Genomic DNA, 27,445 nt, shown 5'->3' on the forward strand with positions numbered 1-27,445 from the left:
TGCACGTAAGTATAGAGGGCACAAGGCCAGACTTTGATTTTTGCTTGATGTAAGCTGTCCAGATCACACAGGGAAACAATCTCCAAATCGATTCAAGATTGCTGAGTGGAACAGAAGAAAGAGAAAAGGGGGAATGTCCCTAAGGCCTTTGTGGGAGGGAGTAACATGGACTGTGGATGTCAAGAAAGGGCCCTGCCTGCTGTGGGGGCACCTTCGAATCCAAAAGGCACCCCTCCTGCACCCCGAGTCTGCCCACCTAGCAGGATTGAGCCCGAGCCTGGGTCACGTGGCAGTAACAGCAGCTAACGCTTTAGCACATGCTGGGGTTCAGGCATTCTTATGAGCATTTTACCTATTCTGTGAGGTTGGTTCGACCGACTGCTATTCCCACATAACAGATGAGGAAATTAGGCTTAGAGAGGTGAAGTAACTTCGTCACTTGGCTCAAACCCTGAGAGATTGGCTCTTATCTCCACTGGCTCTGAGAGGAGGAACTCTGCATTTGAGACTGGAAGTTAGGAAAGGTGGGCTTGGCAGTGGAATGGGGACAGGATTTCTTTGAAAAGCCAGCTGGAGGTGATTTGAGCTGGAGATGCTGTGATGTCTGCTCTCCAGGGCCACCACTGGTGAGGGTGAAGGCCTCAGTAAGTGTTCGTGGGGCTGCCGGGATGCAGGCTCAGGCCCGTCCCCACCTCTCCAGCTCTTTCTGCAGCCCTGGCTGGGCCCAGCTCCTTGGAAAAATGCAGCAGCGCTTCCAGTGCATGCACCAGTAGCTCCCAAGACAAAGGGAGTGGAGGGCTGGAGGGCCTGCTTGCAGAGTGACCTGACTAGTGCTGCTGCCAGGAGGAGCCCAGGGCATGCTTGTTCAGACCCGGCTTGCAAAGGGACCAATGACTTCACACCTCTCTATAGAAATGGACCTGCCTTTTCTGTTATTTTTATTTTTTTCAGTTTCAAAGCAGTTGGAAATACTCAACTGCTGGAGGAAAACCCAACCCCCCAAAGCAGAACCAGGTCAGTTGATCTCAGGATCTGGTGTTGGGTCCACTCTGCACAGGAGAGAGGTCCCTCCTGAGGAGCCAGTAATTCCAGGCCCTATGTAGGCAGGGGATGGATGATGTCCATTTACCTCTCAACCCCAGGCCCATTTTAATGTCAACTAGGCTGGGCTGTGGGCAGTGGATGTCCCGGAGTCTGGCGGACCCTGGACACACTGCAGTGCCTTTCCCAGAGGCGAGGACATGGAAGAGGTGGGTGACAACTCACCTTCAGATATTTGGAGGTGGAGGTTCCTGCAGGACGTTCCAGGGGCAATGACCAATGGGTAGGTGAGAACATGCTTCTTGCTTCCCATGAATCCCACCCTCTCCAAAGGCCTCCCTACAACATGGCCAACCAGGTGGCCCTGAAAGCCTGCATGGAAGGAGCTTTCCATGTGGAAGGAACAGGAAGTTCAGCCACTCTGAGATGAGTTCAGAGGAAGGAGGAAGTTAGAGGGGTGAATGATGGAGGACAGGCAGGAGGAAGTGAGGCAAGCAGGAGGGAAGCCATCTTGCAAAGGAGGATGCTGGGAAAGAGGCCGGAGACTTGCAAGTTCGCTCAGTGAAAGGCGGGCCTGGCAGAGTCGGAGCTGCGCCCTGAAGGCGGCCAGCTTAGCCCCTTGTATTTCCAGATGTTTCTGGTTAGACGTTCCTATAAAACTCGGAGAAAATGCCCCACCCTTCTGGATTCTGGCCTGTTCGAAGAGCACCCAGACTGTGCTGTAGCAGAGACCAGAACAGCAGTGAGGTTGGCAGCGGTCTGGGCCCCCACATCGAGGGCGTCCCTGGAAGCCGCGTGGACGGCTATGCGCCTGCACGAGACCCGGCTCCGTGGCCGTGACCCCTCACCCTGAGCTGGCCGCGGGGGCGCGCTTTGTAGAGACTGGCTCTGGTCTGATCTGCTCCTCATGTGACGCTCATGGAAGCCTGGGTCTCCCTAAGCTCAGAGATGTAGATATGCTAGAAGTCGTGTGTAAACCACCCTGAAAATCCCTTTTACAAACTCCAAGGAGAAAGGCTGCCATCCCCGTGCTGTGCAAGGCTTCGGATTGCCCCACTTGATTAAAACAAAATGTGGCTTCAGGGGACAAGGCACAAACCACACCCTGTGGCCTCCAGAACTGAAACTGGTCCTTGGGAAGAAAATCTGATTTCTCAAACCAGTTATAGATCATCTTTATTGAACATGCTGACTAGAGGATAAATTATGAGAATGGTTGAAACTGCTTAGTAACTTCAGGAAGAGAATTTCATCAGTGCTTCCTTCCTTAGAGCTTGGTTCATTAATTATTGCCCTGGTGTTTTCCATGCACCCAGAAGTCATGCCGGCCCCTCCGAGGTAGATCTGGGCTGTGGATTAGCCTGTGTGCTTCAGGCTCTTCCTGATGGGAATGGCTTAGGGTCATAAATAAAGTGAACCAGCCACAGGTCAGCGTGGGGGTGTCTAGCTCAAGGCTGAAGAACCTGCTCCAGAACTGGGCCACCAGGGTTGAATCACAAAGTGTGGGCCTTGAGATAAGTGTTGGAGCACCCTGAGCCTAAGTGTACTAGTCAGTAAAGTGGGGATGACACTTCTAGGTTGTCCTGGGGATTCAGTGAGATGGTGGCTGTCCAGTGCTTAGCAGGATACCTGGCACATGGCAGGTGCCTAGCCTTCCCATCCCATTACTGGTCAGGTACTGCCACTCTATTCCTGTGGCACCTGGGCGCATTTTCCACAGAACAGACCATGCTCCAGACACAAAGGTCCAGGTCACAGCGGGGAGGGCTGATCTGTGTCAAAAAAGCAAAGACAGACTGACAACCTTGGAAAATTGCTTAACTTTCCGAGCCTCAGTTTCCTTATCTGTCAAATGGAGATGTTAGTTTGCATCTCACAGAGTTATCAGAATCAGAGGTAAAATGAGGTAGAGTCCCAGCATAGTGGGTCTCGGTCTGCCTTTGTTATCAATGGTGACTCCATATTTGACAAACGGGCCTCCTGCTGTCAGTCTGGTTCTGGTAATCCATGACCTCGTTAATGGATGCAGAGGTTCCCATGGTCGTAAAGAGGCAGGAATCCTCACATTTCCATTTATGTCTCAGTACTCTGGGTCCCAGGCAAGGGTCCATCACCACACAGAGCCTGGATTCCTATCCGTGGTCTTCCTGGTCTACCCCTGTCCACATATCTGATCCCCCGACTGGACCCAGCTCCTCTCCTACCCCATGACAGTTCAGTTCAGTCGCTCAGTCGTGTCCGACTCTTTGCAACCCCATGAATCGCAGCACACCAGGCCTCCCTGTCCATCACCGACTCCCGGAGTTCACTCAGACTCACGTCCATCAAGTCAGTGATGCCATCCAGCCATCTCATCCTCTGTCGTCCCCTTCTCCTGCCCCCAATCCCTCCCAGCATCAGAGTCTTTTCCAATGAGTCAACTCTCCTCATGAGGTGGCCAGAGTACTGGAGTTTCAGCTTTAGCGTCATTCCTTCCAAAGAAATCCCAGGGCTGATCTCCTTCAGAATGGACTGGTTGGATCTCCTTGCAGTCCAAGGGACTCTCAAGTAAGCACTAAATGTTGACCTCAGGAAATGCAACATCTGGTTTTCTTCCTTTTCCACCTGAGCCTGCAGGTGAATTTGTAGTTTTCTGTTTGGGGTCATGGACTTGTTAACAAATGGTCAGTTGACCTAGAATTTTCTAGCTCATTCTCTTTCACTCCAGACCTCATCCGGACCCTTTGCCCAGTACCTTCCTCGGGGCAGTCCAAGAGACACAGAGTGGAGGTATTCCTGTCTCTTCTTAAGTCACTGTAGTTTTTATGGTTTTTCAAAAGAAAACAGAAATGGGGGAGGAATAATCCTCCTCGCAGGTGGTTTTGCACCCTGGGCCCAGCCTAGAGAGTGCACAGAGTAGGGGGAAGTGAAAGGTGATGCCTGGGGGAGGGCAGTACCAAGGCTGTGTCCCCTGGGGAGGCTGCGGTGGCCTGTCCCTGGCTGTCGTCAGGTGCTTTTGGTCCCTGGTGCTCAAAAGCCTCCCCTGGAGGCTTCAGTCACCACAGGAAGGAGATTCATTCATGAAAATCAGTCCCCCCAGGCCCTGATCCCACTTGCGTTTCTGAACCTCTCTGTTGCTTTGGCCCAGAGAATGCCACTTAGTGTATAAAAAAAGATTCCCAGAAGGCTGCCTCTCTCCACCAGTGTAATTATGTCTGTGAAGCTTCCTTTCTGGAAGGCCGGGGGGCAGGGTGCTTAGCCTCCTCGGGGCTCCGTAGGCTCATTTAGCTCGGGCAGATCACCCTGGCCCTATCACTGGGGGCTCACAGCCTGTGCAGGGACAGCCCTGCTCCCTGTTCCTGCTGAGTCTCTGCGCTTCCAGTTCCCACCCCTGCTCCGGTTCACGTGTCCTTTTAGCCCAGCTCTCAACTTCTCTCTCCAGCTTCCCAGGAACACTCCTTTCTCAGCGAAATCATTTCCTCCCAAAGAAAGGGCGTTGCCTGTGCTGTCCTGTCCTCCTCCATCCTCACGCTGACCTTGTGAGACAGTGAGCTCTCAAGCATGGAGTCATATGTCAGGGTGTATGTCATTCTTCTCAGCTGATCTTTTCCACCCCGTTTGAGAAAGGGGCTATTGCTTTGCCCATTTTACAGTTGGGAAAATAAAGGCTCAGAAAGGTTAAGAGAGCCCCATGCTTCTAAGCTAGTAGGTGCTAGGTCTGGGAATCTGATCCCAGCACACTTCTAGCCCCGGGTGAGCGCTTGTCAGCTGCCGCACTGCATTACCATGTTTTCCTTTGCTCTTCTGTGTCCATCATTAGACTGCGAGATTTCTCCCTGAAGACAAACCTTATCTGGCTCTGAGGTGGCCACCCACCAGCGCCTGAGCTTTGGTTGCTTAGCCTGCACCAGCTGAGGGATTGAGGTGGAGTATGAAGCATCTGCCATAGGTGTCCCTCCTGGGCTTGGAGAACATGGCCGGGAGGTCAGTGATCTGCTGGGCAGTGGGACAGAGGCGAGCTGACCGATCTGAAGCCCTCTGAGGGATAAAGTGGGACCTCCAGGTGATGGGCTAGGTCAGCTGAGAGGCTCTGGTACCACTGTGTGTTGTGCCTGCCAGAGGTCAGGAATCAGCGCCTTCTCCACCCACTCAGGAGTGCAGGCGTATGCAGGTCAAGCTTTCTCTCCCACTTCTCTCTGGACTCGCCACTGTTTGGCCTCCACCTGAGAGAGACAGGGGAAGTGAAAGGACAAGTGACATCAGCCACTCTCCCTCCTTGTCAGCACTTTATGGCAGAGGTTTATGGGGAAAGTAATGTGGGGAACTTCTCATCTCTTCATTATCACACTGGTCTTAACAGAAGATAAGTGATGCCTCCAGGACAGTCCGCTATGCAGTCCTAGTGTTTCAGGCATACAGCGAGCTATTATCACCACCACGTCAAAACTTAGATGGTCAGTCGTGTTCTCAGCCCCATTTTACAGGTGAAAATATTGAGCCACACGTCAAGTAACTTGCCCAATCTCCATAGCCAGTAAGCGATGGAGACAAATTTTAACCCCCAGCTGTCTAGCTGCAGTGTCTGTGTTCTGCAGAAACCAAATACTCTCAATATTTGTTGAGTATTCATTTTATGGGATCAGGGAGACACTGATTTTCTGTAAAAATTCTATCCTGAAATTGAGTTACTTATTTTCTTCTTCCACTGGCCCAGTCAGTCACTGTTCTTTTCTTTTCTTTTTTTTTTTAGTTTTCTGCATTCTTATTTTTTTTTTTAATTTTTAAATTTTTATTTGATATTAGGGTATGGTTGATTTACAAGGTTGTATTTTCAGGTATACAGCAAAGGTGTACATATATATACATTACTCAGATTCTTTCCCCATATACATTATTACAGAATATTGAATACTGTGCTATGCAGTAGGTCCTCGTTGATTATCTGTTTTACATATAGCAATGTGTATCTGTTAAGTGCACACTCCTAATTTATCTCCACCCCCAACCTTTCCCCTTTGGTAACCGTAAATTTGTTTACAAAGTCTGTCTTTTTCTGTTTTGTAAATAGGTTCATTTGTATCATCTTTTTAGATTCCACATATAATTGATCTATGATTTTTGTCTTTGACTTACTTCACTTAGTATGATCATCTCTAGTTTCATCTATGTTGCTGCAGATAACTTCCATTGTTTACATGTACTGCATTCTTCTTTATCCATCCATCAATGGATATTTAGGTTGCATTGTAAACTGTGCTGCAGTTAACTTAAGGGTGCGTGTATCTGTTCAAATTATGGTTTTCTCCTGATACATGCCCAGGAGTGGGATTGCTAGATCATATGGTATTTCTAGTTTTAGTTTTTAGGGAACCTCCAATACAGTCCTCCACAGTGGCTGTACCACCTCACATTCCCACTCACAGGGTAGGAGGGTTCTCTTTTCTCCACACCCTCTCCAGCGCTTGCTGTTTGTCAGCTTTTTGATGATGACCATTCTGACGGGTGTGAGGTGATACCTCACTGTAGTTTTGATTTGCCTTTCTCTGATACTTAGTGATGATCAGCATCTTTTCATGTGCTTTTTGGACATCTATATGTCTTCTTTGGAGAAATGTCTACTTAGGTCTTCTCATTTTTCGATTGGGTTTTTTTTTTTTTATATTGAGCTATATGAGCTGTTTATATAGAGATTAATCTCTTATCAGTGATATAGATTGCAAATATTTTCTCTCATTCTGTAGGTTGTCTTTATATTTTGTTTATAGTTTGCAGTGCAAAAGCTTTTAAGTTTAATTAGGTCCCATTTGTTTATTTTTGTGTTTATTTTCATTACTCTAGGAGGTGAATTCAAAAAGATGTTACTGTGATTTATGTCAGAGAGTGTTCTGCCTATGTTTTCTTTGAAGAGTTTCATAGTATCTGGTCTTACGTTTAGGTCTTTAATCCATTTCAAGTTTACTTTTGTGTATGATGTTAGAGACTGTTTTAGTTTCATTCTTTTACGTGCAGTCATCCAGTTTTTCTTCCTCAGAATTTCTCTGGCTATTTGGAACCTTCGGTGTTTCCATACAAATTGTAAAACTTTTTGTTCTAGTTCTGTGAAAAAATGCCATTGCTAATTTAATAGGGATTAAATTGATTGAATCTGTAGGTTGCCTTGGATGGTACAGTCATTTTGATGATAATGATTCTTCCAATCCAAGAACATGGTGTATCTTTCCATATTTGTGTCCTCTTCAATTTCTTTCATCAGTGTCTTATAGTTTTCAGAATACAAGTCTTTTGCTTCCCTAGGTAGGTTTATTCCTGGGTATTTTCTTTTTGATGTGAGAGTAAATGGGATTGTTTCCTTAATTTCTCTTTCTGATTTTTTGTTGTTAATGGATAGAAATGCAAGAGATTTCTGTGTGGTAATTTTATATCCTAAAACTTTACCAAATTCATTGATGAGTTCTAGTAGTTTTCTAGTTGCACCGTTACGATTTTATTTGTGTAATATCACGTTATCTGCAAACAGCAGTCACTGTTCTTAAAAAATCAGACTTTTCCTAGTTCTTACTTCAGTTTTCTTTATGGGTTCTTCAATCCAGCCAGCCCAGGGGAATCTATGCCATGGTCCCTATTTGTTGTTGTTGCTTAGTCACTCAGTGGTGTCCAGCTCTTTGCGACACCATGGACTGTAGACTGCCAGGCTCCTCTGTCCATGGGATTTTCCAGGCAAGAATACTGGAGTGAGATGCCATTTCCTACTCCAGGGGATCTTCCTGACCTAAGAATTGAACACATGTCTCCTGCAGGTATTCTGCATTGCAGGCAGATTCTTTACTGCTGAGCCACTTGGGAAGCCCCATGGTCCCTATAGTGTATAGTAAAATAGGTCACTGGCTCCTGTTCAGCTTCAGGAATTCCACCGACCATGACTCTACATGTGTTATCAAAAGACTTCCTAAGTTGGTGGAAGCAGGGTTGTTTTGTAACCTCACAGAGATGTTTTAGCACCATGGAGGTGGCACTTGGGCTGGCTGTCCCTTCACTCTGTTCCTGGATCCATCCCTGTGCCGTGCATGCGCTGCTGGGAGGATGGGATGAGAAACTTCTTTTTACAGTCCAGCAGCACAAAGGGGCAGCAGATTCAGGTTGCAGCCCCAGCTTCCCCACTTCCTGGGAGTGAGTGGAGGGATTAGCATCTTTGGGCCTCAGTTTTTCTATCTGAAAATAAGCATGTGATCTCAGGTGATCACAAAGTATTCTCTGACTCTGAAGCTGTGTTTCAAGGGCTCTGTTGTTTAGTCCCTCAGTCATATCCGGCTTGTTGTGACCCTGTAGACTGTAGCCCGCCAGACTCCTCTGACTATGGGATTCTCCAGGCAAGAATACTAGATTGCCATTCCCTTCTCCATCCAAGGTCTAGGGATGGGAAAGTACTCTGAAGATCTACAGAAAGAAAGCCATGCCAACCCTTAATGCCATTAACTTGAGAATCTTATTAATCTGTGAGCCCCTGGTTGAAGTCCATGACATCATGTACAGCTGTGTTATGGGTATGTCCCCAGAAGTGACCTGAAGTCCCTAGAAGAAGCCCATGTTCTTAAGTTTCTCCATAAGCAACTGGTAAATGGTCTTTCTGTGGCACTTTCAGTAGCATCCCAGATGGATCATCCTTGAGGGAGGGGAAAGGCATTAATGTGTTGTTCAGTTCAGTTGCTCAGTCGTGTCTGACTCTTTGTGACCCCATGAACCGCAGCACGCCAGGCCTCCCTGTCCATCACCAACTCCCGGAGTCCACCCAAACCCATGTCCATTGAATCAGTGATGCCATCCAACCGTCTCATCCTCTGTCATCCCCTTCTCCTCCTAATTACTCTTTTCTAAGTCCTGCACGTATTGGGCATTGAGCACTTGACAAAAGATACCCAGGTCCTGTCCTAAAAGCCTTGGAGAAGGGAAGTCAGTTGAACCTACATCATTCATGGTGCTCTAACTATGATCGGGATGGAGGAGCTTGACACACAAGAGCCTGGGTGAAGGTGGTGGAAATGGCTCCTTTGGGGCCCCCTCTCAGAGCTGCTTCTGCCTCTCCTCCTAATGAAAGACTAGCCTTGCCCTCACCAGGAAACACACAACATGCAGACAAGAAAACCCAAGAATGTACCCTTTGAACAATAGGGAAATGGGATACTGTTGAAACATGCTTGTCTCTCAATCCACAGTTCACTCACTCTGAAATTCCATGCATACTGTACAGTCTGTTAATGCATATTAATAGCTAATCTCTCTATAGCTAGAAAATTGCTCTTCAGATCTCCAGTTTGCTTAACAGCTGCCAATCCAAGTTGCCTCCAACTTTTTCCATCCGTCACCAATGTCAGTGAGATGTTGAATCACCCTAAGCCAGGAGTTTTGCAGATGAAAAATGTGTTGGATGTTCACTGCAGATCCTGTTCATGTAAAAGTAATATCTGATCAGCAGTTTTCAAATGGGACCCAGGACCACCAACCTTGGAACTGACATGGTAGAATCACCCTGGGGCAGCCATCCAGAGCAGGCAACCAGACCCACTGAGTCAGAGTTTCTTGTGGAGGTGTCTAGGAATCCACATTGCATCAAAGATGTGCTGTGCTTCTGACATACACTGCTGATTGAGAAGTGCCATCAGGCTGAGGAAGGCAGGGTGATATGCTTGCAGTATCAGCCACCTCTGTAATATTTAAAATGATAGAGATACTGTTTACTGAGTGCCTGCTGTGTGCACAGTGCTAAGTGCTTTCCTGGTGTAGGTTCTCACTGAATTCTCTAAACAGTCTTGAGAAGGAGATACTATTGTTGCCCCCATTTTACAGGTGGGATAACTAAGACTTGAGGGGGTCAAGTGATCCGGGCAAAATATGAGCAGTAGAACATCCTGGTGGGTCTAGGAAGAGAACTGATGAAGCCAGTTCGTCCCAAGGAGGGAGAGAGCAGAAGAAGCTGAGGGTGGGAGCTGCTACCCTCTGCCTCAGAAGAGTGTCGCCCTCTGGGAGCCCTATCTGGATGGGGTGCTGACAGCCCCCAGAAGTCACTGTTGGCTGGGGGGGTGGCGTGAGCCCTTTGAGGCTGCGCAGTGGAGCCCCCCCTTCCAACTGAGAGTGATTTCTAGGGTCCCAAAGTGCCAGTCAGCAGGTGCACATTCTTCCTGCCCTCTGACTGCTGTTTTCCCAGGAAACCCAGGGCTGCCCCCCTGCCCCGAGCAGCGTGGGCGCCACATCCCTTCCCCACCATTGTCCCAGTTCTGGGCCCCCATTCATCGGACGCCCATCCAGCTTGGCAAGAGCCACATCCTCAACCCTCTGCCCCTCCCGCACCCTGCCCAGGCCTCCGGAAGCCCGAACAGCTGATGTGAGATGGAAATAAGCCCCCTCCAGCCACATCTGGTCAGGCTGAAAGGGGGCCCTTGGCACTGCCACCCTCTTGAGTAATTCTGCCGCGCCTCCTGCTTCCTGGCCTCACCATTCAGGTGGAAAGTGCCAGATTCCCTCCCCCTCACTGCATCAAAGGCCACTGCAGGCACCCTGAGCCCGTTTCCACCCAGCGCCAAGCACCCCAGCTGCCGGTCTCTTGGCCTTGGGGCTGATTCTAAGCTCTTGTGTTGCAGCTGCAGGATCTTTGTCAGCAATCCTCCGTGGGAAGATGGGCTGGGCTGCAGGTTGAGGCACCAGGAGGCCCATGCAGCCTCAGCAGCCACTTTGTGCCCTTTAAAATCTCTGTCACCCCCAAGTCATTCATTCATGCATGCATCTGTTCATTCCTTCCACAGAACTCTGAGTGTCTACCATGTGCCAGGGACGGAAGACACAAGAAAGAACAAAAAGTGAGAAGTACCTGCCCTCCTGGAGTTTACATTCTAGAAGGGAGAGACACAAAATAGACAGTAATCAGAACGTTAGGAGGAGGTGTTACAAAGAAAACTGGGGGGGGGGGAGCGCTGAGGTTCCAGGCGTGTCTCTTAATAACCACTGATCCTGAGCTTTCCTAATTGCAGTCTGGCCCATTCCACCTGAGGTTTTTTGCCCCCACCCCCACTTGCTTACAGCTCCTAAGCTGAGCAGGGCAGCTGGACAGGAGGCAACTGTGGTGGGCCCAGCTCAGAACAGCCCTTCTGGAGAGGGCTCTTCCTTACTAGCCTCACTGTCTTCAAAAGCCTGGGTGAGGGCGCCGACTGCTGGCCCTCAGGCAAACCCAGCCCAAACAAGTTAAAAAATCTTTTAAACACCATTAAAAAAGTGGGGTTTAAAAAAAATAAATTATAGTTAACATTTGAGAATGCATAAAATTGGGCTTTCTGATTTTCTTGAGAATTCAAAAGGCTAGGTCCCCATTCCCTCCTGACTACATGACCAAGATTTAAGTGGTATCTCCCACACCTTCAGTGGGCCAGGGACTCCCTGCTGGCTTGGGAGGGCATTTGAGTAGGCACTGACTCTAATCCAGGTCACCAAATTTAAACCCAGCATAGAAGAGACATACCTTAACCACTAGCCTGGAAAAAAAACAAAAAAAAACAAAAAAAAACAAAAAACTCTGCTTGCTTGTTTCTGCCCTCCAAGTGCCCGAGGTTAAAATGCAGCTCAGCTGAGCCTGGCTGGGAGGCTGCATCCAGAGGCCCTCTATCACCCAGGGTCGCCTGCAACCCCCGCCTCACCCTTTCCAGGGCTCAAAAGCCCTCCCATCCATTGCATGTTTTCCTTCTTTTTGCTTTGGAAAGGTAGGGTGAGCTCCTGTAGCAATTCATTCCTTGTAATTAAACAGGTGACAAGTTGAAGTCCTAAGAAACCAATTTCCTGAGGCAAGAGTAGACAATGGGAAAAAGACAGTCTCTTTAGCAAGTGGTGTGGGGAAAGTCAGCCGCATGTAAATCAGAGTGAAGTTAGAACGCACGCTCTTAGCATACACAAAAATAAACTCAAACTGACTTAAAGACTTAAACATAAGACATGACACCATAAAACTCCAGAAGAGAACACAGGAAAAACATTCTCTGACTTAAATTCTACCAATGTTTTCTTAGGTCAGTCTCCCAAGGCAAAAGAAAGAAAAGCAAAAATAAACAAATGGGACCTAAACAAACTCACAGTCTTTTTCACAGCAAAGGAAACAAAAAACAACATACAGAATGGAAGAAAATATCTGCAAACGATGCAACTGACAAGTGCTTAATTTCCAAAAATATACAAACAGCTCATACAACTCAACAACAGAAAACAGACCAATCCAAAAATGGGAAGAAGATCTAAATAGAGATTTCTCCAAAGAAAAAAATACCGATGGCCAATAGGCACATGAAAAGATGCTCAACGCTGCTAATTATAAGAGAAAAGCAAATAAAAACTACAATTAGCTACCACCTCACACCAGTCAGAAAGGCCGTCATTAAAAAGTCTACAAATAACAAATGCTGGAGAGGGTGTGAGGAAAAGGGAACACTCCTACACTGTTGATGGAAATGTAAGTTTGATACAGCCACTGTGGAAAACAATATGGAGGTTCCTCAGAAAACTAAAAATAGAACTACCATATGATCCTGCAATCTCACTCCTGGGCATATACCCAGAGAAAACTATAATTCAAAAAGATACACTAACCTTTATGCTCAGAGCAGCACTATTCACAACAGCTAGGACATGTTCAGTTCAGTCGCTCAGTCATGTCCGACTCTTTGCAACCCCATGAATCGCAGCACTCCAGGCCTCCCTGTCCATCACCAACTCCTGGAAGCTCATGTCCATTGAGTCAGTGATGCCATCCAACCATCTCATCCTCTAGTCATCCCCTTCTCCTCCCACCTTCAATCTTTTCCAGCCTCAGGGTCTTTTCCAGTGAGTCAGTTCTTCACATCAGGTGGCCAGAGTATTGGAGTTTCAGCTTCAGCATCAGTCCTTCCAATGAATATTCAGGACTGATTTCCTTTAGGACTGACTGGTTGGATCTCTTTGCAGTTCAAGGGACTCTCAAGAGTCTTCTCCAACACTACAGTTCAAAAGCATCAATTCTTTGGCACTCAGCTTTCTTTATAGTCCAACTCTCACATCCATACATGACTACTGGAAAAACCATAGCTTTGACTAGATGGACCTCTGTTGGCAAAGTAACATCTCTGCTTTTTAATATGCTGTCTAGTGGAGTACTACTTAGTCATAGAAGAGAACAAAATAATGCCATTTGTAGCAGCATGGACACAACTGGAAATTATCATACTAAGTGAAGTAAATCACAAAGAGAAAAACAAATACTATCTGATATCACTTAAATGTGGAATCTAAAATAGGAAACAAATGAACCTATCTATGAAACAGAAACAATGGACATAGAGAACAGACGTGGTTGCCAAGGCGGAGGGGGCTAAAGGAGGGATGGAGTGGGAGATTGGGGTTAACAGATGCAAACTTTTATATATAGAATGAGTAAACAACACGGTCCCCCTGTCTAGCACAGAGAACTATATTCAATATCCTATGATAAATCATAATGGAAAAGAATATTTTAAGAGAATGTATATATGTATAATGAATCACTTTGCCATATGGGCTGTGCTTAGTCACTCAGTCATGTCCAACTCTTTGTGACCCCATGAGGTCCCCAGGCAAGGCTTCTCTTGCCTGGGTACTGGAGTGGGTTGCTGTGCCCTCCTGCAGGGGATCTTTCCAACCCAGGGGTGGAACCTAGGTATCCCGCATTGCAGCCAGATTTCTTTACCATCTGAGCCACCAGGGAAGCCTGATTAATACAACATTGTAAATCAGCTATAATTAAACTTCTCTGGCAATGTTAATGTCCATTAATGTGAAATCACTGCTTTCCTAAACCCTTTAAGTTTTGCAACAGGTTCAGACTAGATTCTCTCTTTAAAGGCTCAAAGGCTTTTTCTTCTTTTCTAAACATAAAAGTTTTTAAGCATTATAGAACTCCTAGCAGTTCGCTAAGGATATAGCCAAAGACATCAGGATTATGGCCTTCTAGACCTTTGATCTCTGGCCCTACAGGATGGAAAGCCCCCAATTTCAAATCTGAAGACTAGGAAGGTGAAACTTGCCCAAGATTACACACAGATCATCGCTCAAGTCCACTCTGTGCTTTAGTTAACAGCTGCCAGCACTGGAGCCTCTAAGACAGTGACCCCCACCTGGGCAGCTTTTGAATCCCCAGGGAGCTGGCCACACCCAAAGCAATGGCATCAGATCTCTAGGGTGGGGCCCCCAAGCTTCAGTGGTATTTAAGTCTCCCCTGTGAGCTGCCAGCACAGAGACTCATGGCTCCAGCAGCTGCCCTGGAGTTGGTAACTTCTTGGGAGGCTGCACAGTGCAGGGGCTCAGAGCATAGGCTACATGGATTCTAGCCCCAGCTCCTAGCTCCCTGATCTTAAGTTACCTGTTCTCCCTGTGCCTCAGTTTTCTCATCCATAAGTTGGGAATACTAACAATACCTGTCCCCTAGAGTGCAAGGATTAAAGGTGGCTCAAAACGTGGTAGCCAGTATAAACTTGGGCCTCTTTTCTGCTATGGATGTGGTTTCTTTGCGGATTCCTCCGTGACTAGCCTTTTAGGTGAGAGTTTAGGAATTTCTGTAATGAAGGAAAGAGAATAGAATCACAGCAAATCAGATCACTGGATTTTCCTGTCCTTCCCCACAATTACAAAATTCAACAGAAGAACTTCCCTGGTGGTCGACTGGCTGAGACTCCATGCTCTCAATGCAGAGGGACCAGGTTCGATCCCTGTTCAGGGAAGTAGATCCTACATGCCGAAACTAAGAGTTCGCATGCTGTAACGAAAAGATCCTGCAAACCACAGTTAAGGATCCCCCATGTTGCCATGAAGATCAAATATCCCACGTGCCCCAGCTAACACCCAGCACAGCCAAATAAATATTAAAAAAAATAAAATCGACAGGATGATGGCAGTGCCACCAGGATTTTCAAGTGGATAATCTGAGGCTAGGTCCAAGCAGACAGTTGTTAATGACTGGTTCTGCTGGTCCACACTCTCTGGATGGCTTTAAATTTACCTTTTTCTCTGGGTTTCCACTCCTCTGCATCTCCTCCCCTCAGTAAAATGGACCAGCTGTTCCTCCTTCCATTTGGGTTCTTGTGTCTGAAAGAAATTGTAAACACCACAAAAGATGTTTTAATTTAAGGGAAACCAGCCTCCCTTCCTTTTTAAGATGAAACGTAGTAAAGTTTTAAAGACTTTTTTTCGAATAGTCCCTAAATTTGGTACTTCAACTAATTATACTTGCCTTTTTTAAATGTCCAAATTAAAAATAGGCAGCTAAATGAGAACGCAAGATATAGCTCAGAGCCTGTAGCCATGTCCATGGTTTCCTAGAATCAGCCTTTCTCTGACCTAATTGATACTTTTGGGAGATCAAAGGGAGGTGAGGGGAGTTGGGGCTGGAGCTGGAAGTAGACCTGGGAGTTGCCTGGCAGCAGATGACGAACTTGATTCAGGGTTCTATAATTAAGACTAGCTCTGGCACAACATTAGAAAGTAATTTTCCTCCAATTAAAAAAAAAAGACTAGCTATGAACTGGTGAAAGATGTTAGATTACAGTCCTTTCCTCATAGTATAAAGATGTGGCTCTCAAAGTGTGGTCCTCAGACCATCAGCATCACCTGGTGTAATGCACTGAATTGTGCCCACCCCCAATATTCATATGTGGAAGTCCCAACCTCCCAGTACCTCAGAATGTAACCCTGTTTGGAGACAGAGTCTTTAAAGAGGAGTGTATGTGTGTGAGCTCAGTTGTGTCTGACTCTCTGTGGCCCCCTTGGGCTGCAGCCCGCCAGGCTCTTCTGTCCATGGGATTTTACAGGCAAGAATACTGGAGGGGGTTGCCATTTCCTCTTCCAGGGGATCTTCCAACCCAGGGATCAAACTGCATCCCCTGCATTGGTTTACCAGTGAGCCACCTGGAAAGCCCTTTAAAGAGATAACTGAATTCAATAGAGGCCATTAGGGTGGGCCCTAACCCAGCAGGACTAGTGTTCTTATAAGAGGAGGAAGAGACAGCAAAGGGTAAAGAGGCACAGAGGGACGGGCAGGTGAAAAGGCAGCAAGAAGGCAGACACACACAAGCCAAGGAGAGAGGCCTCAGGAAACCAGCCCTGCCTGTACCTCCAGGACTCAGGAAATCCATTTCTGCTGCTTAAGCAGAAATGGTATTTTGTTACAGCAGCCCCAGCAAACTGACAACCTGGGAACTTTGATGCAAATTCTCAGGCCCTGTCCCAGACCTGCTGACTTAGCAACTCGCGGTGCGAACCAGCAAACTGTGTTTCAACAAGCCCTGTGGCTGACTACCATGCATACTCGGGGTTGAGAACCATTCATGTGAAGTATTGTTAATACCTGGCAGGAGCCAGCCCAGAAAAAGATGATACATGGCTGGAAGCTTGGGCTGGTCTGCTAAATGTAAACCTCCTTTTAATAGGGTCTGGAAGAGTCCCAATGGGACCTTTACATGGGACGGTGTGTAAACATGCTCTGTGAATGCTGGAACACCCTGTAGACACAGGTGGTAGTGAGGCATGATACTAGTGTCTGGTAAAGAAAGTGACCCTCTGAATATGCCAACATGGGCAGACTGAATCCAACAATCTCCCTCCTCGACTCAAATTTCTGAGTCCCTTAAGGTTGTGTACATTTTCTGGACTTCCCTGGTGGCTCAGTGGTCAAGCGTCTGCCTGCCAATGCAGGAGGCGCAGGGTCAATCCCTGGTCAAATCCCACAGGCTGCAGAGAACTAAACCTATGAGCCACAGCCATTAAGCTTGTGCTCTAGAGCCCAGGAGCTTCAACTGCTGAGCCCACGTGCTACATACTGAGGCCTTTGTGCTCTAGAGCCCGTACTCCACGATAAGAGAAGCCACTGCAATGAGACGCCCGTGCAACTAAAGAGTAGTCCCTGCCCCCTGCAACTAGAGAGAAGCCCGAGGAGCAGTGAAGACCCAGCATAGCCAAAAACAAATTATAAAGACTGTGTACACTTTCTGCCCTAAACAATTGGAATGGTTCTCCTTTCTGAGAATAAAAGCAATGAGATTTAATCACATTTCCCACTTCGTCCCTACTACTAGGAAGCCCACCACCAAAGGAGATCCTTAATCACAGCCCTCTTCTTTTCCTATTTCAATTTTATACCACACATCTGTCCTTTGTACAAATACTTTTGAGAAAAGAAAACCAAAGAGGGGAGATAAAGGGAGTTAAAGAGTGAGATGATTGATCTCGCAGCTCAGATAATTATCAGCACAACAAACCTTCTTTGTAAAATTGATAAAACATGGTTGGAGAAGACACATGTTTTCTGTCCGTGACAGGGGAGTGAACTGTTCCCCCCAGAGGATGCTCTTTACTCCCTCGTTTTCCTGATGTCCCAGAGCTGTAGGTCCCTTGACTAGATCCCAAACTGATACTCAGAGAATTTTATTAGTTGCTGAAGAGTTGGGACCATTACAAAAGCTCCTGTGAAACGGCTTAGGATACAAGTGTGGAAATGACATAACCAGATCTGCATTTTCTTTAAGGTTAGAAACAGTGGTTTATCTGATTACAACTTCTAACCTGCTGTTTGTCCTGCTAACAAGTGTGGAGATAACTGCAACAGCCCAGCCCACCATCCAAAATCTCTCCTGCTTCATCCTGACCGTGATGGCAAAGCATTCCTCTGCTCCCTCTGACCCGTCCAGGGCTCTCCTTAATCCAGGTTTCTTAAACGAAGGTTCAAGGGGTCCACAGATAGAGCTCCCAGGGATCCAAGTTCTAAGAATTAATTTAAATTTTTATTTTGTACTCTTATTTGTGTTTTTGAAAAAGTAAAGCATTTCTGGATTATCCCTGGGCCACCCCTGCTTGCCTAGTCCTACCATGTGAAATGACGGCACGTGTGTTCATTGATGGCTGTGGTGGTACTGTGTAGCTCCATTTTTATTGTCTTGGGCTCATTAGAAATGGGCAGAGACATAAAATACAGAAATGATGTATTTGGACCAAGTAAAGGTCAAGTGATATTACAGGGTGCTGGAATTTATAGTAACTAGAAATGAGAAAGATGCTGTCCCAGCACAGACAGCAAGTACCTTATATTTTTTTAATATAAATTTATTTATTTTAATTGGAGGCTAATTACTTTATTGTATTGGTTTTGCCATACATCAACATGAATCTGCCACAGGTGTACACGTGTTCCCCATCCTGAACCCTCCTCCCACTTCCCTCCCTGTACCATCCCTCTGGGTCATCCCAGTGCACCAGCCCTGAGCAGACCTTGTATGTTTCAGGCAGGGCCCTGGTTCCAGTAAAACATCATCATCCGTCATTTGAATGTTTGGTCTCATCTACCTACTTTTATATTTGTGCATACTTTAGTACCATTATACTTTTAATAAATTATACATTATACTCTTAATAAATCTACACTAGCCTGAAATCATTTCCAAATAAGAAGTTAAGAACCTCTCTGGTGGTCCAGTGGTTGAGAATCTGCCACTAATGCAGGGGACACAGGTTTGATCCCTGGTCCGGGAAGATCCCACGTGCCACAGGGCGACTAAGCCTGTGTGCCACAACTACCGGGTCCGTGCTCTGCAACAGGGGAAGCCACTGCAGTGAGGCGCCTGCACAGCACAGCTACAGAGCAGCCCCCATCACGAGCGAAAACCCGAGCGCAGCAACAGTGACCGCGCGCAGCCATATAAGTTTAAATAAAAACAAAATATTTCATTTTAAAAATCCAACACTAAAGGCCTGGGTGAGTTTTTTCCTCTCAGAAGCAATTGCAAATGTGTCTCAGGATTGAGAGTATACTTATTCTCTTGATCTGTGCCCCCAAGTCCTCCTGAGGGGAACTGTGCTGCCTCATTGCAGCAGGTGCGCCATTTGCCACCTAGACTGCCGTGGCGGAGGAGGAAATGGAAAAGAAAGAAACCGCAAATACCACATTTCAAAGCCCCTCTGAGTTATTTTCTGTCTCTGCAACTGGACGTAAAACGCCGCCATGGCATAGTTTCCATTCTTCACGGCTTCGTGGTCCTGAGTGCAGTATTAGACTGCCTCCCTGGGGAGTCAGCCAGCTGCACAATTGTCTCCAACTGAAAACAACTGAGGGGAAAGTAGGAAGTGCCCCCGTTTCTCTGCTCATTTGGCCATTCACGCCTTCAAACCTGTCCAGTAGTGATTTAAATGGACAAAATTGATGCACCCTTTCCCCCTCCTTTTCCTTCTATTTCTTTTAGAACAGTTCTATTTGTTCTTTCAAGTGGCATGAATGCTTTTCTTAAGGTGATGAGTACATCTGCTCAGAAGTCAGGATGTGCAAAAGTCAGAGTTTTACTGTTCAAAATAAATATGAATTGAACTTCATGACCTAGGGTTAGCCTGCAACAAAAATCACAGAGCTGGTGAAATTTGTATTTGAAAGTTCTGGCCTCGTATTTTTAATTTTTTTCTTCTTTCATAAAGAATGAATTGCCCCTGGGTACCATACTTTGTACCTAAACTAGACCTGATCTTATTTTCTAAATGCTGAACCATACTTTGATTTAATCTACATCCCTGCAGGGTAGGTGGCACTGTTCCGATTTTGCAAATAAGAGAACCAAGGCTTAAAAAGTTAAGGGTCTTGCATAGGTCTTCTGATTTCAGGTCTCACCCACTTTCTACTTGGAGAAGGAAATGGCAACCCACTCCAGTATTCTTGCCTGGAGAATCCCAGGGACAGAGGAGCCTGTTGGGCTGCCGTCTATGGGGTCGCACAGAGTCGGACACGACTGAAGCGAATTAGCAGCAGCAGCAGCAGCCACTTTCTACTTAGTGCTCCAATACTCTTTTCTTACTCTTCTATGTAAAAATATGATCGTGTATAACATTACCCACTCTTATACACTTATATTTTATATCAATTTGCTCAAAGTCATAGGCTGAAGGCTTGGCTCCTGTATTAATTCCCTAAGACTGCCAAAACAAAGTAGCACAAATTCACTGGCTTAAAGTAACAGGAATTTTCTGTTACAGCTCTGGAGGCTGGAGTTTTAAAATCAAGGTGTCAGCAGGGCCGTCCTCCCTGATGGCTCTGGGGCACACCCTTCCTTTCCCTGACGCACTTCTGGTTGTGGCTGCCAATCCTGAGCATCTCTTAGCTGGTAGACGCATTACTCCAGCCTCTGCCATCACATGGCCTTCTCTCTGTGTGTTTGCGTCTCTGTGTTCTCTCCTGGTAAGGACACTAGTCGTTGGACTAGAAACCACCTTAACTCAGTATGACTTCAGTTGAATTGCATCTAAAAAAAACCCCAAAAACCTATTTCCAGGAACTCCCCTGGTGATCCAGGGGTTAAGACTACACAGTCCCAATGCAGGGGTCTCAAGTTCAATCCCCAGTCAGGGAACTAGATCCCACATGCTGCAGCTATGAGGTTTTATGCCACAACTGGGCTTCCCAGGTGGTGCTAGTGGTAAAGAACCCTCCTGCCTATGCAGGAGACATGAGAGACGTGGGTTCAATCCCTGGGTTGGGAATATCCCCTGGAGAAGGGAATGGCAACCCACCCCAGCATTCTTGCCTGAAGAATCCCATGGACAGAGGAGCCTGGTGGGTCACATAGGGTCACAGTCCATAGGGTCACAAAGAGTCAGACACAACTGAAGTGACTTAGCACTCATACCTGCCACAACTAAAGATCCTAGAAGTGAAGCGATCCCAAGTGCCACAACTAAGACCCGACGCAGCCAAATAAGTATTTTTCAAAAAACTTATTTCCAAATAAGGTCACATTCTGAGGTCCCTAATATAAGCCCTTCCCAATTGCCCATGCATGTTCTAAAATGAATTGTACGGACTATGGTTCAGAGTTGGAAATGCAAGGTCAGCTTCCTGTATGCCACTCAGGCCCTTCGCTCTATTGATTCGGTTTAGAGGAGGGAATTCCCTGATCCCTCTGCATTCCCAACTCTAGGCCACCCCCAGTCCAGCCTGGAGGGGACAGACCTCACAGCATAATTTGAGTGGATGGATTGGTGGCTCAGTAGATGAATGTGGCAGAGAGGAAAAGCTCAAAGGTAATACATGTAAATACCCACTTATTTTGCTTCCAAATGATATAACCCAGACAGACTGCCTTATGCACCAAAGCAAATATACTGACTAATGTAACCCCAAAGCCCAGAATTTGGGGGTCTGGTTTCAACAACATATGGACCTGGGTATTCAGATGATGTCCCTGGAAATACATCCCCCTGTCTTTCTGCTCATCTTTGCTCAGCCCCCTTCATTTCCAGTCTGGTGCTCCCTGCATGGCAGCCCTCCTCTCTGTCCCCAAGCTCCAGGCTGCATTCTCTCAGCTCAGCAGCTTGAGAGGGCAGGGAGCAGAGAATGAAGGAAAGCAGGTTCCCAGAGGAGAATCAAGACACTGGTACTGAGGAAGCAAAAAGCGACAGGTGTGCACAGTGATAGGCTTGTAGAAAACTTGAATCCTCTCGCTTTGAGATAGATCAATCCAATTCCAGAACTCTAGGCTTCTGTCCTGCCTTAGTCAAGAATATGGGAGGACTGGACATCAGATTAGAGTGGAAAGGGGGTAGCTTTGGTTGCCAGGAAGACCTGAGTTTGAATAGTGACTCTCTTACTGTGTGGTCTCAAGCTAGTAACAACCTCTTTGAACCTCAGTTTCCTTTTCTTTCCAGCTGGACTTTCAGCTCGATAAGGGCAGTTACCTTGTACTTTTTCATGACTGCAACCCTGGTGACTAGCAGCATGTTACCTGGCATGGTGGCAAGCTATTTGATGTTCAATAAATCAATAATGGTTCAATCTTTTCAAGAAAAGAAAAACTCTATATATGAAGCTCTGGTACAATGCCTGGGATGTAGAGGGTGATGGGCAAGTTACAGAGTTAATCATTATTATTACTCTCCAGAGGAAGTACAGTGGAACGGAGAACCAGCACAGTCCTGAGAGCTGATAGAGAACTGGAAATGGAGACAGGCCATCTAGGTTGGCAGTGGCAGCCTTGGTGGCCCACGTTCGCCATCGTGGTTGTGGACGGTGGTCCCATATCAACATCCCACACCAAGTACTGATCTCTTATCCCTCTTTCGTCTCCCCTGCAGTTGGAGCTCTCCAGCACGGCGGTCTTGCATCAGATGCGGCGGGACCAGGTCACCGACACCTGCCGGGCCAACAGCGCCACGAGCCGCAAGCGGCGGGTGCTGACCCCCAGCGACCTGAAGCACCTGGTGGTGGACGAGGACCACGAGCTCATCTATTGCTACGTGCCCAAGGTGGCGTGCACCAACTGGAAGCGGCTCATGATGGTCCTGACCGGCCGCGGCAAGTACAGCGACCCCATGCAGATCCCGGCCAACGAGGCGCACGTCTCGGCCAACCTGAAGACCCTCAACCAGTACAGCATCCCGGAGATCAACCACCGCTTGAAAAGCTACATGAAGTTCCTGTTCGTGCGGGAGCCCTTTGAGAGGCTGGTGTCCGCCTACCGGAACAAGTTCACGCAGAAGTACAACACCTCCTTCCACAAGCGCTACGGCACCAAGATCATCAAGCGGCAGCGCAAGAACGCCACGCAGGAGGCACTGCGCAAGGGCGACGACGTCAAGTTCGAGGAGTTCGTGGCGTATCTCATCGACCCTCACACCCAGCGCGAGGAGCCCTTCAACGAGCACTGGCAGACGGTGTACTCGCTGTGCCACCCGTGCCACATCCACTACGACCTCGTGGGCAAGTACGAGACGCTGGAGGAGGATTCCAATTACGTCCTGCAGCTGGCGGGCGTGGGCAGCTACCTGAAGTTCCCCACCTACGCCAAGTCCACGAGAACTACTGATGAAATGACCACGGAGTTCTTCCAGAACATCAGCTCGGAGCACCAGACGCAGCTGTACGAAGTCTACAAACTCGATTTTTTAATGTTCAATTACTCAGTGCCAAGCTACCTGAAATTGGAATGAAGGTTGGGGTGGGGGGAGGGTGTGGGCGGGGAGAGGGGAGAGAGAGTCGTGCTTTTTTTAATTTAAGATTTTTATTTGTCAAAAAGAATTATATGGATATTGGGTTATTTTGTAAATTAATATTTCTTTGGGGATTGATGCTGCGAGCAGCATGGTGAGAATTATTTAAAATCCTTACTAGGGAAGGACGGCTGTCTTGGCAGGGGACTAGGATGGGTGTCCTTGTTTTTTTAGACGTGAATCCCATGACACTGTCTCAGAGGTTTCTTTGTGTTCTGGTGAATTCCATGAATTGTGCATTCCATAAATGCTAATTAAGTTATTTATAGTTATTTAAACATGGTCTCTGTATAGATTTCTTGGGGGGGGGGCAACAAGATTTTAATGTCTTTTCCGAAGAAATCTATGTTTTCATTCTGTGCTTGCAAACAGCTCCTGCAGGGGCATGAATGTTCTCCTTACTAACCGCTCAGAGTCACTGTGATAACCATTGTGCTGTCCATTGATGCCACCAGTCTTAAAATTCTGCTGGAAATAAATAGAGCCACCTTTGCAAGGGACCGATTTCAGTCATGTCATGCTAAAGAAAAGTGATTTTTTTTTTTTAATCCCAAGGAGAAAGCTGATTGTGGCTTTTTCCCCCCACCAGAATTAGCAATCTGGTAGAATAGGCTTTTGTACAGAAATGTTTAACTGGCAGTGCCAGTTGTGATGAAGGTGAAATGGCTGTTGCTTTACATTCAACAAGTATTTATTGAGCAACTACTATGTGCTAGGCCTAATTCTAGACCCTGTGGGTAGAGCGTTGAACAAAACCAATAGTCTCAGCCCTCAAGAAGCTTTACACAGACACAGAGTATCCAGCTCGACAGTTAGCAAACCCCTGGTATCCGTGGACTTAGTGTGAGGTTTGGACTCTTCATGGATAACCCCAGGAGGATCAGATACCTACAAATTCACATTTTATATAGCCCAATTTGAAAACCACATGCTTGAAGCAGGCCATTTGAGTAGTCCAAGCTCTATGCCTAACACAAAAGGTGACCAATTCCCTGTCATGTGCCCATTCCAGTTTATTGGTAATATTTGCCTTTAAGCCCCAGAAGAGATTTGTCAGGCACAGCATGGAAGAATGCTGTAACTGATTAGTGATGTCTGCCTTGTTGAGGGAAAGGGAGATATTCACCAGCCACCTCCTCCTGTCATTTCCAGCCGAGCATTCAGGTCTCCGCCTAGAAGTGTTGTTTTCTATTCTTTGCCATGTAAAAAAGATTGAAATTTTGTGGCAGGACTCTGACATCGGGGGATTTGCAGTGGCCTGGCGTTTCTACTCCTCGTGAAGGTCAGAGGCAGGCTGTTCGTGCACAGGCACAGGCGTGCCCTCTCCCGTGTCCTCCAGAGGCCAAGAGACCATCAGCAGTGAGCAAGGGCCGCCCTCTGGGATGGCAATTCATGCCCCTTTCCTCTGGAAGGCTGGAAACATTGCATTTCCTGTTTCTTGCTAATTAACGCCTGCGCACGCTTCTCATTTCCGAGGCCATGGTTGAAGTTTGAGCCACCTCCCTCTTAAACAGCCAGTAAATGAGTTGGTAGCAGAGACTGTATATAATAATAATAGTGCTAATAATAGGGGGTGGGGTGGGGGTGAGTTTTGCTTTTTGTTTTTTTGATTCAGTGTATAGCACAGAGGTGAGAGTATTCTGAACAAACAAAAAATGAATAATTTATTCACAGAAACTATTAAAACTGTATCAGCAAGCTCACAGCCAGCTCAGTGAGCAACAGCTGCCATGTCTCACTGAGAAAATTATTTTATTGAATGTGAGTGAGGCATGCACTGGAGAGGGTGGCTGAAGCTATTTATAAAATGCCGTATACCTTCTTCCAAGCTCTCTCTCCCCTTTGCGAAGGGCACAGCGACCAACCCTTGATGGATAGAGATGTATGCAAGTAGAGGGACAGACTTCAACTCTCTCTGGTATTATTATTCCTGGACCCTATAACCAGGCAGGGGAAACTGTCCTCAGAGACAAAGCTTCTACTGATAAAAGAGGTTTCTGGCATTTCCTGATAACGTGCTTCAGAGAACACAGGTTCTCCCCAGACACGAGTTGGTGTGATGCAAAATAAGGGTTTTGTGGTCAAGTGTCTTTGGGAAACAAAGCTAAGTCCATTTCCTTTCTGCAGGACTTTTCAGAGCCTTGATTGTGTGCTGTGTGTTGTGAATCCCCAGGAGCATCACTGATTGAGTCCGTGGCATTTCCTGACTTTCCATGAGCAGGGTGCTGTATTTTATAGACTATCTCACAGGGCTAGCATTGCTCTGTGTAGGCTTTGGTTAGGTTGTTTTAGCACATCTGAGGTCTTCTACGATAAAAACTGCTTCCCTCACCCCTCCCCTCCAAAAATATCCAAAACGCAGCAACAATAAAGCAACACCACTGTGCCCACCTGATTTATTATAGCAGTGACGGTACTTTACCAAATGAATTCAATTTTTGCCTACGTGCAATGGTTCTAATTCTGGATATTACATGGGCCACAGTTCCCTCCCTGCTGCAGGGAGCAGAGAAATCTTGGGTGGTGTGGACAGAAAGGAGGGAGGGGACATAAAGCCTCAGCTAGACCCCCAGCATTCTAGCTTAAGATTGCTCAATGCAAGCTGACTGCTCAACCCTTAACGAGTGCTTCTTCAATTCTATAGTTTGGAATTGTTCACTATGTCCTTTTTGTTTTTCTAAGTGGAAATTCACGTAGATTTCCCAAGCTTTGTGTTTCTGCGTCTCGTCCATTTTTGATCAGCTATGATGCCTTCTTTCGTCCATCTTCTCCCTCTAGTGAGAAAGAGTGTCCTTCAGGACCATAGGGCGTGTGGTTCAACCACGAAGGGCTCTTTCTCCTCCTGTTTTGTGTTCATAGTTTATTTTCTAATGCCATAAAAACTTAAAAAAAAATAGATTCAACCATTTTTGCAGAATGTAGAAAGAACTCTGTGTCCTTGGTTAAAAAGAATCCATAGGTGAAAACGTGCCTGGAAAATAAAAATTCTTGGTTCTTTTGTTCCTTTTTTTTTAAAAAAAAAAAGAAAACTGAACATGCTTTCTGTTGCATGCTTAGCTGGAGAAAAGTACAGGCAGGTGTCCCATCTCCCAGCAACTTTTCAAAGGTGCTGCCTTGTCTTCAAAACCAGGTACAGAGTAGCATTTATAAGGACTTTCCTGCTTAACCTGTCCCTTTGGTTGGACAACTCTATTAGCCACAGGGTTTGAATTCCTGCAGATGCTCCAGACCCTCTCCCATCTCTGCCTCCCCAGCTGGTCTGGGAAAAAGGACAGTCTGCTGACCTATGGTGTCTCAGAGGGAAACCTTCCTTCCCACCTGTCCACCAGGTGAGTTTCACTGTCTTGCCTTTTCACATGGATGGCATAGGATGGCAGTGGACAGTGGAAACTTCATCAGACCAGTGTCCTGGTGGCAAAGGTGTGGAAGCACCAGGGTCCAATCCCTGCTGGTAGAAAATTCCCAAAACAAAAGCTTAGCTGGTGGGGTCTGGACCAGTGCTGAGCTAGTGATTGCAAAAGTCCTGATTCTAAGCTAGCCAGATGCTGAGGGACTGTGTCCCTGGTGAGTGGGGCTCAGAGCAGATGTCTCACAGCCCAGCCCTCCCCTCCACATACACACACGTGATCTGAGCTGCCCTGTTCTGTGCGGTCCTGGGGACCAGAGTCCCTTTCCCCTTCGTGTCAGCAGGACTGACATCACTCCCGCAAAGTCCCCACAGCCAGTATTTCCTCCAGCTTTTTTCCACCACAGCCAACTGGACCTACGAACAGGCGGCAGGATCTTCTACAATCAGCTTGACTCTCAGCCGTTAACAGGCGAATTTCAGTCTGTTACACTTTGTGAGGCACAGAAGGGGCGGCCCGTACTGTTTTCTTATGAGCAAGCTCAGTATGGCGTATGGACCTATAATTTAACATCTGTGGAGTGTGATTTTTTTTTTTTACATAGTTGTATGCAGTAGAGGGCTTGTAGAAAACTCTCCCTGTATCTTACTGTACTGTTCAAGAAAGCTGAATTCCACATTGCCAACAAAAGCGTGAAAATGTTCATGAATCTTCTTCCAGGAAAAGCCATTCAAGCCTGATTATTTTTCTAAGTAACTTCAATTAAATTGAAGAAAAAAAGAAGCTTCTCTCTGTGTATGGTTTGTTCATGGCTCATCGACATAGGACTATAGGGGTGGGGTGGGCTGTGCTCCTTAGCATGTGGGGGGCCCTGCTCGTGTGTATCAGAGGATAGAAAGGGAGAGACAGAGACGCTGACCCAGCTGGCAGCCTTGGCCTCCACAGACCCAAACCCTGTCTGTTTAGTGGATAAACAGAACAGAAGCTTCATTCCTGTAGAGGAATGCATTAAAAGGCCCACCCTG

At 46.8% G+C, this 27,445-nt stretch overlaps 1 protein-coding gene across 4 annotated transcripts in view; it reads left to right on the forward strand.

Moving 5' to 3' along the window:
* CHST11 (carbohydrate sulfotransferase 11) overlaps positions 1–27,203 on the forward strand; it is a 264,580-nt gene extending 237,377 nt beyond the window's left edge. For all 4 annotated transcript variants that reach the window (XM_018048194.1, XM_005680565.3, XM_018048195.1 and 1 more), the window contains one exon: positions 22,159–27,203. In XM_018048194.1, the coding sequence (XP_017903683.1) occupies positions 22,159–23,013 (855 nt within the window). In that variant the 3' untranslated portion in view covers positions 23,014–27,203. The remainder of the gene's footprint in view (positions 1–22,158) is intronic.

The sequence above is a fragment of the Capra hircus genome, chromosome 5 (assembly GCF_001704415.2).
Source record: "Capra hircus breed San Clemente chromosome 5, ASM170441v1, whole genome shotgun sequence".
Lineage (NCBI taxonomy): Eukaryota > Metazoa > Chordata > Mammalia > Artiodactyla > Bovidae > Capra > Capra hircus.